The sequence below is a fragment of the Psammomys obesus genome, unplaced genomic scaffold (assembly GCF_907164565.1).
Source record: "Psammomys obesus unplaced genomic scaffold, mPsaObe1.curated_primary_1811, whole genome shotgun sequence".
NCBI classification, from domain to species: Eukaryota; Metazoa; Chordata; class Mammalia; order Rodentia; family Muridae; genus Psammomys; species Psammomys obesus.
Window position 1 is genome coordinate 2,249,013 of NW_026594216.1, and position 14,889 is coordinate 2,263,901.

Sequence of the window (14,889 nt, forward strand, 5' to 3'; positions counted from 1 at the left end):
GGACTGTAGACCATCTACCCCCCCCCCCCCCCCCCCCCCCCCCCCCCCCCTTGTTTTTTCTTCTCCCCCCCCCCCCCCCCCCCGAGCTCGGCAGAGGGTGGGGACTTGATAATGACGCCCCACTTAGGGCTAAGCACTAAGTCTTTTCTCAGCCATTTGGCCACTTAGGTATTTCTGCCTCGACTGCTGCCCGCTGCATAGAGAAGCTTCTCTGACAGAGGTTGGGAGCGGCCCAGATCCTGCTTCAGATCCAGCACCTTTAAATTTAATAAATATCGTTAGTGTTCTGTGTCATCTAAGGAGGGTTTATGCATAGTATCAGGCCTATCAGATGGTACCAATTGTTTGTGTTCTTATTCCTCCAAAAGATTCCGTTATTTCTCAAAAATCTAAACATGGATTCAGATGCTTCCGAGAGGCTCTGTTGGAATGGAATTTGGGGGGAAAACTTCAAGAAACTAAGAGTTGAAATTGGTCATTTGCTTCCTCTGGTTGTGGTTTTCATGCTACACCAGTTGAAAACTTCTACCTGGGGATGCTAACCCCACAGGAATCATCAAGACCACCACTCCTTAATCAGCAGCTCTCCCATAAGTAGTGAAAGTTAATGGATTAGTTAGGAGCCCTTCGGCTACAGTTAGCAGAGGCCCAGTTCAGACTAGCTTGAGTAACAAGAAAACTGTTGATTCTCATAACTACAGGGCTACAGGGAAACAACATGTTTCAGGGTCCGTTCTATCCTGTGTTATATGTATGCTTTTCTGGGATTATAGAATTACCTCAGTTGCCCTTTCATTGTGGGAAAAAGAAAGAGGTTTTTTTTTTTTTTTTTTGTTTTTGTTTTTTTTTTTTGTTTTTTTTGTTTTTTTGTTTTTTTTTTTGCTTCCTTTTATTATATTCACATGCCATATTGTGGGGTTTCTCAACAATGATGCTTCAGCATTTGGGGCCAGATAGTTCTCTGTCGTGAGCCTGCCCTGTGCACTGTGACCTGGTCAGCCACCTCTTGGCCTAAATGGTGTTTAAACTGTGATCATCAAAACGATCTCCAAATATTCCACAAGTGGGATCACGGAGCATAACCACCCCACTGAGAACCACCGGCCTAAAAGAAGGCTGACTGATTTCAGCAAGTGGCTCATCTGAGAGGAAATGTGTTTCCTAGAAAATCTCAAGGGAAGGCCCTCTCCTCTTTTTGGCTCAACCTTAGTCACTCCCTTGTCCTGAAACTTGTCACTGGTAACGGAAGTGAAATGTTCCCAAGACTAACCCCACTCTGACGGCGAAAGTCATGAAAGGGGGATAAAGGCTCAGAAGTCTGGCGGGTCTCCACACCACACTCTAAATATTCTTCTTTTTCCCTTCTTCCTCTCAGCGAGGATTATGGAAAGAACTTTAAGGACATTACAAATCTCATCAATAACACTTTCATTCGGACGGAATTTGGCATGGCTATTGGTCCTGAGAATTCTGGAAAGGTGAGACTCATTCCTGTATATGAAGTTGGCACTCCATGCCTACTGAAACACTTTAGTGTTGGAATGATCCTGCAGTTCACAGTACTGCATTTTGTTTGTGTGTGTGTGCGTGTGTGTGCTTGTTTGTTTTTAAGCTTTATTTATTTTATGTAGATAAGTGCTCTATCTGCATTTACACCTGCATGCCAGAAGAGGGAATCAGTTCACATTATAGATGGTTGTGAGCCACCATGTGGTTGCCGGAAATTGAACTCAGGACCTCTGGCATAGCAGACAGTGCTCTTAACTGCTGAGCCATCTTTCCAGCCCCCCACAATAGTGCGTTTGTGATGATTAGTTTTCATTGTCACCCGGGAAGAGCTGCAATGAAAGATTGTCTCTATCAGATTGTCCTGTGGGCATGTCTGTGGGGGATTGTCTTGATTGCACACTCATTGGTATGGGAAGCCACTGTGAGGGGCACATTTCCCTAGGCAGAGGATCATGCACTGTGTAAGTGTGGAAAGGATACCAAGCACAAGTAGGCGTGCGTAGATGCATGAATTCACTCTCTGCTCTCAACTGTGGATGTGAGCAGCTACATTGTCTTGACTTTTACACAGTGGCAGACTGGAACCTGAACTGTGAGCCAAATAAGCCCTTTCTCCCCTACCATGTTTGCTTGCTTTTGTTTTTGTTTTTGTTTTTTGTTTGTTTGTTAGTTTTATCACAGCAACAGAAATGAACCTAGGATAGCATTTTAGTTTGATATTTCTGTATTGTAAAATTAAACAGTGATACTGATCATAAAAGAATGGGATTTAGCACAGATTTTTTTTTTCATGGCTCATGTCCAAGATGCACCAAAACCCTTCGTACTTATGTGGTAGTGCTTAGCCCTGCAACATGTACTCCCTACAACATTGTAATCTTTGGGGAAACTCCATCTCAGAACTAACCAGAGTCACACCACAGGCATGAAGCATTGGCTCCATTCAAGATTTTTTTTTATAAGACTAAAAGGAGTAGTAAATGATATACTTTTATCATTTCTCTTTCTTTTGGATCTAAAATTTCCTTAACTAATGCATGCACATGCATGCTTCTCTCTGTCCCTTTCTGTCACTATCTCTCTCTGTCACTTGCTATCTCCCCCCCGCCTCTTCCCAGGCTTTCACGGTATTACTCCCTAACTCTGACCTTTGCGCTCCCTGGCCAGGTGATCCTAACAGCAGAGGTTTCTGGGGGAAGCCGAGGAGGAAGAGTCTTCAGGTCGTCAGACTTCGCCAAGAACTTCGTGCAGACAGACCTCCCCTTCCACCCTCTGACTCAGATGATGTACAGCCCTCAGAACTCTGATTACCTGCTAGCTCTCAGCACTGAAGTAAGTCCACTCGAATTTGCCTGTCCCTGTTTACAGTGTCAGAATACACCGACTTTAAAGGACCCTCTAGTGCACTCGTGCTAGACTTCTTCCCGACGTCTCCTTGCGATGAAATGTGTAGTTCTACACTCCGTCCCTGTCTGGGTGTGACTTGGGTAGGTCGTCTCTTCTAGGTGCGTATGATGTGTAATTGCCATTATATGTTTTTTTGGTGAACGAATGTCTGCTGCTGGAATAATGTACTGAAGAACAGTTTGCTGTCACCATCCTTGAGCTACAGAGAACAAGTGTAAATTGTCATCCTCCTAAGATTGTCGTGGTTACCAGAGGAGAGAAAGTTGAGAATATTCTCAAAGACTCATTCTGCCAAGATGAGCCCCAGCCACTTTCCGCTGACAGGATACCTCTGCCCCGCCCCCACTGAGGCTGCCCAGTGAGCTCCTGTTGCCAATATAATTGACATTGACAGACAGCATGTTATTAATTGCTGCATTTCAAAGCTGTAGCCAGTCCCGCCTTTAAGAACCTCTTTTTGCTTGGCTCTCTGACCCGATTCTCTTTGGCCATTCTACCTTTCTAGAAAGTACTTCTTGGTATCTTTCTTAACCCCTCTTACTCTTACCTGCCTTCTGTTCATCTTCCTTTGAGCAGCCACTTCTTTCTGCTTTCCAGTTAGGATGTAAAGAGTCTCCAATCTTACCTCTGGCTCCGGCTCTCCCATAGGCCAGCAGATTCCTGTCTGGCTGACCCCAGCTGTCTCCAGGGGTGTGTCCCAGAGGTACCTCAAACCCAGTCCCAACTGAGCTTCTCTGCTCTTCCCTCAGGCATGCTCCTACAGAATTTATAGTCATAAATGACACAGTGCACCCCCCCATTCCCCAGCCTGATGTTATTCACACACACACGCAACTATTAGAAAAATCAGTTCTATTCTGGCTTCATTTCTGGCTGATCCGTTCCTCAAGGGCATCATTAACTCTTAATGAACTAAGTCATACTTACTTACTTTACATCCTACTTCTAGCTGGGACCCTCTGGCATCCTTCTTTCCCATTCTCATCTATGGTTGTCACCTTAAAAAAAAAAAAAAAGTGAAGCTGTGCCTCCCCTCTCAGAGCCCCGTCCTGCTGAGAGCTCATGAACAATGAAAGCTGGGTTCCTTGGCCTGGCCAGGAAGGTGGCCTCCCCTGAGCTCACCTCACCTCTCTGAACATCAGCGCCTCATCTTCTCACCTTGGGATTTCACACCACTGATGTTTTTTGATCTTCATACTCCTCCATGTTTGTCCCCTTCCCGCCTTTACCAGTCTTCCTTTGTCTTGCTTCGCTCCCACCCCCTGGCTCCTTGTGATGAAACCACTCGTCATTTCAGTCAGTGCAGTGTTCTTCAATCAGCTGTCGCTGAGCAGTGTGCCCCCACAGCCCTCTTCTACATTGGCCCACGTCCATAACACCATTTGGTAGTGAGCGCTCTTCCCACTCGCGCCCCTTGTTAAGCTGTGAGATCCTGGAGAGGCGGGAATGCAGCGCCTGCTGCAGTGCCTGGCATTCGGGGTGCCTGATACGATCCGAGACCAGAAGGAGCCCGAGAAATATGTGTGCGTGCATGCATGTGTTTGTATGTGTGCACGTGTGTGTGCACGTGTGCATGCTTGCATGTCTATGTGTGAGCGTGTGCACGCGCATATCTGTATGTGTGCATGCGTGTGTGTGTGTGTGTGTGTGTGTGTGTGTGTGTGTTGGTCAGGCAGCTCCAGTGTTTGTTTCTTCCATACTGACTAGTTGGACGTGAATTATTAAAGGTCATGTAAACAGCTGCACAGAATGAAGCTGGAATTTTGATAAGTCATTTATAATCTTTCAGAATGGCCTCTGGGTGTCCAAGAATTTTGGGGAAAAATGGGAAGAAATCCACAAAGCAGTATGTTTGGCCAAATGGTGAGTAACACGAGACTCCATCTGTGCAGAGCCCTAAACCTTAGCACTGCCAAAAGTCACATGAATAAATAGCACGTACTTGCTACGTGCCAAGTGCTCTTTGGGGTCCCATGGGGGATAGAGAGAGGGCCGGGACACAGAGCTGGCCCTGGAAGGGCTTCTAATTGTGCTGGAAAAGGATTTTTGTCTCAATGACTGCTGCCAACAAAGCTTCTTCTCTGTAGCTGCTGACATCAATTGGGGCATAAAATGGAGCTTTAACGTGGGGTCTTTGGTACTTCTGTATCGTTGGGCTCACACTTCCTCGTCTAGCACTCCATTTAGTTGCGTAAAACATAGTGCAAACTCAGGAAGAGCTGAAAGTGCTTCCAGACTGCGCAAGCGCCACCATTTGCAGTAAGAAAACACTCCCTTCCATTGGCGGCATGCCCTGCCCCTCAGTGCCCACCCAAAGACCATGCAGAGGCAGCTCTGACTCGAGTGAAGTTGCTTTTGTCCCAGCCTGGCTCTGTCACTAGTCAGGGGTTCACCCTCTCTGGGCTCCAGTTACCCCTTGGTCAATGGAGCCTTTTTTTGCAGAATATGGAGGGTAGCGAAGCAAGAATTGAATCAATGGGCTCAGACCTCCCTCCCACACTCTGCTTGCTAAGAATCGTGTTCAGAGTTTCTTCTTTTCCAGTGACAAATTTAAGCAAGTCTAGTAGTCTGGTTTCCCAGTGCCTGAGATGAGCTGTGGTGCTGTTAGCCGAAAGCACACAACAGCTTTAGAATTACAGCCTGAAAGCTGGAAGCAGGCAGGAAAGACATGGAAAAAAAAAAAAAACAGATAAAACTCAGGACAAAATTACTGTGCTAGATCAAGGAAGGACACTTACTTCAGCAACATCTGGGAGAACACTGCATTGGCTTGATATGATTAATGTTCATGACGATGACCCATAATCTTAAAAGTTTAATGCATTCCACTTAGGGAACCAGAAAAAATAAATCATACATATTTAAAATACATCTACCAAGATGAGTTAAAATACTAGCTGTGCTATTTCAATGAGGTGGGCCTCTTCCAGAAGCTCTCATTAAATGAGGATTTTAGGGTCAGCTCTGCACGCGCCACATCTGATTTCATGTTTTGTGTTTTAATCAGGAGTGTTGGTACTGGAGAGGACTGCACAGGAAGGAAGTTTGTTTTATAGTTACTAAGTTCACAAATCACTTTTTTTGTTTGTTTTGTTTGTTTATTTTGTTTTGAGACAGGGTTTCTCTCTGTATCCCTGGCTGTCCTGGACTTGCTCTGTATACCAGGCTGGCCTCCAACTCACAGAAATCTACCTGCCTCTGCCTTCCGAGTGCTGGGATCACAGGCATGTGCCACCATGCCCAACAACAGAACTAAGATATACAGATCATGTTTAAGGTATGGTAGTCTTAGTCATTAAAACAATAAAAAAATATTTTTAATGATAGTTTATAGCCTATGCAAGGCTTCTTTGTTGTGTATATACGGTGTTTTGTTTTGAGAGGGGATCTCTCTAGTGTAGCCCTGGAACTTGCTATATGAACCAGGCCAGCCTCAAACTCACGGAGATCCACCTGCCTCTGACTATTGAGTGCTGGGATCAAAGGTATGTGCCATCACGCCAGTTTTACACAAGGTTTTTTTAATCTTTTTTTTTTTTTTTTTTTTCCTCACGGGAGTTTTGCCTATGGTTACGTGTGTGTACCATGTGAGTGAGGTACCTATGGAGGTCAGAAGAGGCATGACACTCTCTGGCACAGAAGTTACACATAATTGTGAACCATCATGTGGGTACTGGGGATTGAACCCAGGTCCTCTGCAAGAGCAACAAATGCTCTTAACTGTGAAGTCATCCTTCCAGCCCTGGTTATTTTACTTTTGTAAGACACTTAACTGCTTAGCTTTCTACTCAAGGTGGCTAGGCTACTGATGCAGGTAACTCACCTTTGAGATCACGGATCTCAAGGAATTTACAAAGTTCTGAAAAGGTATAACCAAACCCCAGACTCTGGCTGATGTAACCAATAGGTGCTATCAGGGTCTGGATCCCATTCCCCACAAACTGCCTTTCCAAGTTTCATTTTAAATAATTCAACCTCTGACCTAGTTTGTCTCTTTGAGATGAAAGAAGTAAATTATTTAGGTCATAAAAAAGCACTGAGCTAAATTCAGATGGGAGATAAGAAAGCCTCGAATCTAACGAGCGGCCTGAAGATGCCAATCAGCGTGGCAGGCGCAAGAAGGCACACACAACTAAAATAACAGAGCAGGTGGCCAATGCATGGCGAGCAGTGCAGCAGGGTGCAGTGTTCCAGAACAGGGCTTCTCACAGGCTGGCATCTTATCCATTGGGCCACGTGGCCACTGGAACAGAGATTTTCACCTTCATTACCCACGACGTATTGGGCTGGCCGGGTCACAGAAGGAGCTGTTCTGTGTACCTCAAGATGGACCCACTAGATGCCAGGAGTAACTCCTGCCTTCTCCTCCCCCCACTCCAGCTGTGGCAAACCAAAAATGTCTTCAGACACTTCCAAGTGTTCCCCAGGGGGCAGAACTTCCCTTGTTGAGAATCCACCGCTCTAGAATTTTGTAGGGAAAAAAAGGCTTCCAGTTAGTGACAAGGATAGCCTCCTGAGAGGGCTCGTTTTTAAGCTAGTGCTGAAAGACTGTGAGGGAGTGACACGAGAAGGGAGCATCTCCCTGGCAGGGAATGGTGTGACCCCAGAGGCAGATCTGGGGTGTAAGTACATCCGTGTGACTGAGAGAGCCCTCACAATGAAGTAGATGGCTGCAGGAGACAAAGGAGCCCCAGCCGAGTGGTGTGCCACCAGCGGCCATCAGGGCTTCTCCACTTTTCCTTTTGAATTCTCACTGTAAACCTGACTAAACAAAGTGAGCAGCGTGCCGGCCATTGCCAGTGGATGGGGCTTGTTACACAGGCCAGGGGCTTTGTGACTAGGCTAACATAGTCTCTTAGTAGCCTTAATCCATTTCTCATCCCTGTCTTTGCCTCTTTATAGGGGATCAGACAACATCATCTTCTTTACCACCTATGTGAATGGCTCCTGCAGTAAGTATATTATAGTCCCAGAAAGGAGTGTCTTGCTGCCTATTCCAGCTAGAACATTTTGGGTTGTGTGTAATAGAAACAAAAGATTTTCTCATCCTCCTGAAAAATTCAGCAGCTACAGAAAATTCAAAATTAATTACTTTGAAAATCTTGAAAGTACAGCAAAATTCCTTCATCATGCTCAGGTCAATAAAAATATAGCTGTATATGGAGATGATATAGTTCATTTTAGCAGTTGCGTGTGTTACTTTTCTAATTATTGCAACCATATACCTGACAAACACAACTTAATGGAAGACAGGTTACTTTGGCTCACAGTCCATTGTGGTAGAGAAGACACAGTGGCTGAAGCAGCTTTGTCTATGGCAATGGGCTCCTGCTCTCTGACTTGTACACATCTTGGTGTGTGAGGAAGGAGGGAGCTCAGGTCAGAATGAGAAACACAGATCATCTGCAAGGCCAACTCTGAGCAACCCATTTCTGCTAACCAGGCCACAGTCTTAAAGGTTCCACAACTTCTCAGAACAGTATCACCGCCTGCAGTCCAGGTATCCAAACATCTGAATCTATGGAGACACGTCACGATTAGACTGTAACATTCCACCACCCCCGGCTATTGTTGGCAGACTGTCATCGTATAATGCAAAATATATCCAGTCCACAATCAAAAGTCACCATTGTCTTTAACAGTCCCAACGCTGCTTAAAAACCCCATGTATCTTCCAAGACAGTCTCTTTACTGTGGGTCCTTATAAAATCAAAACTCAAGTTGCATGTTTCCAATGTGCAGGGGTGCACACATATTCCTAAGGGAGCAACAGCAGGACAGCATGGAGAGGCGAGGGCAAAGGACCAAACCCGTCCGAGAAGGAGACCCTGTAGCTCCATGCCTGTATCTGGGCGTCATGGCGGCATCATTGGAGTGCCAGTGGCCTTGAGTGGCCCCTTCCTCTACAGTTCTTGTTTTCTTGGCACGTGTGTCCTCTCTCTTGGGACAGCCTTCTTCCGTATATGTCTGTACTCCCAGCATTTCCAACGTCCTGGGTCTATATCTTCAGCTTGTGCTTCACCTTCACAGCTTTGTGCATTGGCCCCGGAGGGTCTCCCACAGAGACTCCAACCAAGCTCACATTGCCTGGCCGCGGGGGCTCTTTCATGACACAAATCTTGATGGCGCATCACTCTTGACTCTGCTTGCTGAAAACCTATAGCTGTCTAGGGATGTATCCTTTCCCACCTTGGGCAACAGCTGCAGTGGCCTCTGAGCGTCTGGAGCTGGACCAGGTGGTCCTGTCTTTCTTTCCAGGTTGTCCAGGAGGCTCACGTTAATGTTCTGAAAGAAAGCTTGAAAACGACTCTGTGGCCTTGACCCTAGAGCCTTTGTTGGATGGGGTCTTGCCCTCATGGCGTCTCTCCTACTGTCCAAAGTGTTTGGCTTCATTGTAGTGACACCACTAGGCTCTTTAACAATTACAACCACTTTGTCTCACCTGACTTGCCTGCAACTTTAAACATGCTCATGTTCCTTTCTTCAGCAAACTGAATATTTTTTCACATCCATTTCCACTGTTCCCTTTGAATTCTCACTGTAAACCTGGCTGTACACAAAGGGAGCAGCAATAGCACAATGTGAATAGTAAGCTGCCTGTAGATCCCCGCAAAATAAACTAGGCCATTAGTTTTCATTTGAGCCTCACTCAGAACTTCAAATAATTGGCAGACTACAGCTAGATTCTTTACCAGAATGTAATATGAATGCTCGCTAACCCAGTTCCCAATAGAGATCTTACGTCTGGCCTTCACATTTCCATTTCTCTCAGAATTCTGGTCTTCATGAGCTCCTACTGGAATGAGCCATTGAGCCGTGCTTATAGTGTTCTGGTACTTACCTATGCCATAGCTCCAAACTCTTGCACACCCCTCAGACTATCCAGTTCTGAAAGTCACATGGTCAGGCCATCACTACACTGCACTCTTTGATAACAAATTTCTGTACTAATTTACTTTTCTCATCATTTACTGTCTTAGTCACTGTTGTATTGCTGTGAAGAGACACCATGACCATGGAGGCTCTTATAAAAGAAATAATTTAATTGGGGCTTCCTTACAGTTTCAGGGGTCTAGTCCATTATCATCATGGCAGGGAGCATGGCGGTGTGTAGGCACCCCTGGTGCTGGAGAAGTAGCTGAGGGTTCTGCATCAAGATCCATAGGCAGAGTGACATTGAGCCTGGCTTGAGCTTCTGAAGCCTCAAAGCCCACCCCTAAGTGACATACTTCCTCCAACAAGGCCACACCTCCTAATCCTTCTCAAGTAGTGCCACTCCCTTGATGACTATGTATTCAAATATGTGAGCCTATGGGGGCTTTTTCAAACCACCACACTGACAAAACACTGACAGGAGCAACTGAAGAAAAGAGAGATTACTTTGGCTCACAGTTTAGAAGCTACAGTCCATCATGGTGAAGAAGACATGCTGGCTGAAACAGCTCTGTTCCTGGCAGTGGGAGTTTGCAGCATGACTTGGACAAGGAAGGCTTACTCTCCTTTGCAGTTTCTGGGGTACAGTCCACAGTGGCCAGGAGAGCATGGCAACTTGGTCAGTCCTGCATGGCGGTAGGAGTTCACAGCCACTGATGTCTTAGTAGATCAGGAAGCAGAGAGCTTGTACCAGAATCACTGAGCAAGGTCCCAAAGAGTCCACAACTCCCCAAACAGCATCAAGCATTTAAACACATGAGCATGTGGGGGACATTTCCTATCTAACCACAACAACAGTATAGATAAAATCAACACTAGGCTACAAACAAAAGGAAGCTGACATGCAGAGTGATTCCTGCAGAAGACAGATTGTTTTCATGTTGGCTGAACTGTTGGCCTCCCAGTGCACGCTACAAGTTCCAAGTAGAACGCAAAATCTTTCTTTTAGTCATGCAACAAATATCTGAGTTCTTGCTGTAGGCTAACCACCAGTCTAAGGTTAGAGCAAAACACCCTAGGGTGTGCTCTCATGGAACAATAATGTAGGGGTGTTAGATGAGAAACAAAAAATGAAAAACTCAAGACAATTTAAAACAGAATACAATTGTGTTAGAGTGTGCTATGAAGAGAGGACAAACAAATTGTCACTGTGGTTACACAACACTGCATTTGAGCCATAAACACCCAGAAACCCTCACATAAGTGAAAGCCAAATGCAAATTCTCTGTATATGACGCCATGCTGCATCTATGCTCTCACTTGACCAAACACGCATGGAATTAGAAATGCTTTTCCTGTATTGTAATAAGAGCAGTTCCAGAGCAACTGTGTAAACAAGACTCACCAGTAAGAGAAATTTTAATTGATATTTTGTCTTGTTTAAGAAGCTGATCTTGGTGCCCTGGAATTGTGGAGAACATCTGACTTGGGGAAAACCTTCAAAACCATTGGCATGAAAATCTACTCGTTTGGTCTTGGGGGCCGTTTCCTTTTTGCCTCTGTGATGGCTGATAAGGTGAGGAATTACCTCATTGGGGTCTGATGTCTCTGCTCATACACACTATGTGGATGTCTTTCACTAAGCGGTCCTGATAGCATTTCTTGTCTTGAAGATTGTTTTAAATTTTCACAATTATTTGTTTATTTTGTCTGTGTGTGATACACTTGTGGGGGCACACACGCAATGTATGTGGAGGGCAGTTTGCAGGAGTCCATTCTTTCCATACACCGTATAGAGCCAAGGAATCAAATCCATGTTATCAAGCTTGGTGGCGAACACTTTTCACCCACTGAGCCATATTACCAGCCCTATGGTTTTAAATATCACAGTAAACACTTTGGAGAGATTTTGCCTACAGAGGCAGATTCACTCTCAGGGCCTACTGTGGGCTTTATCCTTTTAAAACGGTGACGAGTTTTGGTTTGGGATTTGTAGGCCAGTGTAAACTTTACTCAGACATGAATATCTGAAGGGCCAAGATGCAATTCATGTGCATGTTATTCCATAATCATAAAAAAAATAGTACTAGTTGAATGCCTACTACATGCTGGATACTAGTCTAGATACCATGAGAAAGCAGTGAATAAATAGATACATATCCCGCTCTCTGAGCTCATATTCAAGTAGGGAATCCCCTGCTAAGCAAGTGTCTTAGTCAGTGTTCGATTGCTGTGAAGAGACACCACGACCATGGCAACTCTTATAAAGGAAAATATTTCATTGGGGCTGGCTTGCAGTTCAGGAGTTTAGTCCATTATCATCATGGCAGGAAGTGTGGCAGCACACAGGCATGCTGGAGAAGGAGCTGAGAGTTTTCCGTCTGGCTTGGCAGCAGGAAGAAAGAAAGAAAGACACTTGGCCTGGCTTGAGCATCCGAAAACCTCCAAGTCCACCCCCAGTGACACTTCCTCAAGCAAGGCCACACCTCCTCAAACAAGGCCACACCCCCTAATCCCTGTCAAGTCGCACCACTCCCTGTAGGCCAGGCGTTCAAACACAAAGCCTATGGGGGGCATTCCTCTTCAAACCACCACAGCAAGTCAGAAAGCCAGCAAGTACGCCGGTTGAGGAGGAATTCAAGCAGCATGGAGGTGGGGAGCAGCAGGAACTGGCAGCACTATCCAGACCTTGTGCTGGGGGAAGGGGTCTGGGGATCCTAGGGGACCTGAGGAAGCCATAGCCGTGTGGCTTATCTGGGATGAAAGCACGTATGGAATCAGCAAGGACAGAGATGGACCCCCAGACCCCTGCAGACAAGGAGAGTGGCCAGGTGGATGATAGCACAGGAGAGCACTGGCGGGCCAGAATGCAGTGGGAAGCTGTAGCAACAAGGGCTTTTATTCCTCAGACGGGCTGTATGATGGTTTAGCTTCCACTGTAGGAGAGTAGGTGTGCTTGAGGGAAGGCAGAGGTGGTGCAGCAAGAAGAGCAGCCAAGTCAAGTATTCAAGGGCAAAGGAGGTGGGAGTGGAACCAGGCTGTATGCGTGTGTTTAAATATATTGCTGATTGCACAAGCTGGTGGCATAGATGTCGCCTGTGAGATGAAAAAAGAGAGACCACTTTTTTGGACCACTTGGAAGAGAAACTTCCAAGTGTTTGGCCCGAGCAACTGGATACATGGCTGTTTTCTGCCATAGCAGAGGCTACAGGAGGAACAGATCTGTGGGGAAAGAACCAAGAATTCAGTGTGCTGGATATGACATGCCTATTATATATCCAAGAGGAAATGTCAAGTCAGTGTTTGAATACATATGAATCTCCCAAAATTACACGGTATTTAAAGCCCTGTGACAGGATGCATTCTCCTAAAGAATGAGTAGGTATAGAAAAGACTGAGCAAGCCCTGAAGCACCTCTCCACTGAAGGCTGCAAGAAAAAGAAGAATCAGGCTGAGGGAGGGGTGTGGCAGGAGAAATCAGGACACCATAAGTGAAGAAAGTGTTTCTAGAGGCAGCAGTGGTCAGTTCGGTAAACACGAGTGAGATGTTGCATTACGTAAACTCAGAATTATCTGCTGGGCTGGACGAGTGGGTTTTTGGTGCCCTTGATAGAATCAGTTTCATGGGAATAGTGAGGTTAAAGCAGGGACCTGGAGATGGGGAAGCATATACATCCACGGCCACTGAGCTGCACCCATGCATCTCTAGTAGCTGTTAAATAAACTAGCAGAGACCATGATTTAATTGCCTTCTTAGCAGGCCCCCTTTCCATCAAATAGCCACTGGCCAATGTCCTTGTAGGAATTTTGGACTCTCTGGCCTTTTTCCAGCCCATGTATGTTTCTCTTCATTATGGCTATGGAGAGAATTTCTTAGGCACATTTCTCATCTTGACTCTCCTATGGTCTCCCAACATGAATCATCTTCATCTTTTAGACCATCAGTTATCTAATTCTTTGGATTAACTATCTAAAGCCAGGGCTGTCTCAAAGAGACTGAACATTTAGGTGGTTGTCATCATTTTGAGAATTTCAAGCAAGCCTGTGCAAATGGTATGAAGCCAACCTAGTGACCGCCTGGTCACATCCTCAGCTCTGTGGAAGGAGCTGGAATGCTAGCCATTGGGAGAACCGTACCAGAAGGAAAGGCAGGAGAGAATGGACTGTTCTGTTGTGTGGAGGGGAGTAGAAATTGCTTTGAGAATTGGCAGAAAACTCACTGTTGCAGTTACACCCACTGAGGAAATGATCCATATAACTATTTTTAAAATGTTTCATGTTCCTTGACATGACGCCTTGGCAGAAGATTAACAGCGCAGATATTGGTATATTGATTGTAGGATACAACAAGAAGGATCCACGTGTCAACAGACCAAGGGGACACATGGAGCATGGCACAGCTTCCTTCTGTGGGACAGGAGCAGTTCTATTCTATCCTGGCAGCCAATGATGACATGGTATTCATGCATGTAGATGAACCTGGAGGTAAGAGCCGTTATTAGCCCAGCCTAGAATGAGGAGAGATTTGGGCGCTGCTCTGAGCTTTCTTTTCTATGGAGCTTTTCCTCTTACTCCAAGAAGTCTATTGCTGTTCTAGAGATAATGTGCTGTGTCTTTAAAAGGGCGCTTGTTCCTGTGCCTGCGGTAGTCTGTGAGGGTGGCTGATTGCTTTAGAACACAGCTGCCCAGAGCAGCTGTGGGACACCTGTTCAGTGGTACTGAGTTGCAAACTGTCTGTGAACAGGTAAGTACAGGAAATAGTCAGAAACTGTTTTTTATTTTGTTTGATGTTTTCTTGAGACAGGAACAGACTCATTTATAGTCCAGATGGTTTTAAACTGACAGTGTTCAGTTCCTTAACCTCCTGGATATTGGGATCACTAGTACATACCACTTTGCCCAGTTTAGAATCTTATAGCCATTTATTAAAGCAATTTTATGTCTAGTGAACATAATGATAGAAAGTTAGGGCTGGCATTTTGTCTCTTTTATATTTTGCTTTTCTAGTGATGATTTGTTTTATATAAAACCACCAGCTTGTGATATATTAGAATTTTTTTAAGGATCCTTCAACAAGGACAGTTTGAAAGGTATTCTAAA

General features: G+C 45.4%; 1 protein-coding gene across 4 annotated transcripts in view; it reads left to right on the forward strand.

Moving 5' to 3' along the window:
- The window catches only part of Sort1 (sortilin 1), a 75,103-nt gene that overhangs the window by 34,598 nt on the left and 25,616 nt on the right, over window positions 1-14,889 (forward strand). For 2 of the 4 annotated variants that reach the window (XM_055618111.1, XM_055618113.1), the window contains exons 4-9: window positions 1,376-1,478; window positions 2,677-2,841; window positions 4,706-4,779; window positions 7,819-7,868; window positions 11,235-11,365; window positions 14,130-14,274. In XM_055618111.1, the coding sequence (XP_055474086.1) occupies window positions 1,376-1,478; window positions 2,677-2,841; window positions 4,706-4,779; window positions 7,819-7,868; window positions 11,235-11,365; window positions 14,130-14,274 (668 nt within the window). The remainder of the gene's footprint in view (window positions 1-1,375; window positions 1,479-2,676; window positions 2,842-4,705; window positions 4,780-7,818; window positions 7,869-11,234; window positions 11,366-14,129; window positions 14,275-14,889) is intronic. The other 2 variants (XM_055618112.1, XM_055618115.1) reach the window with 1 other exon arrangement.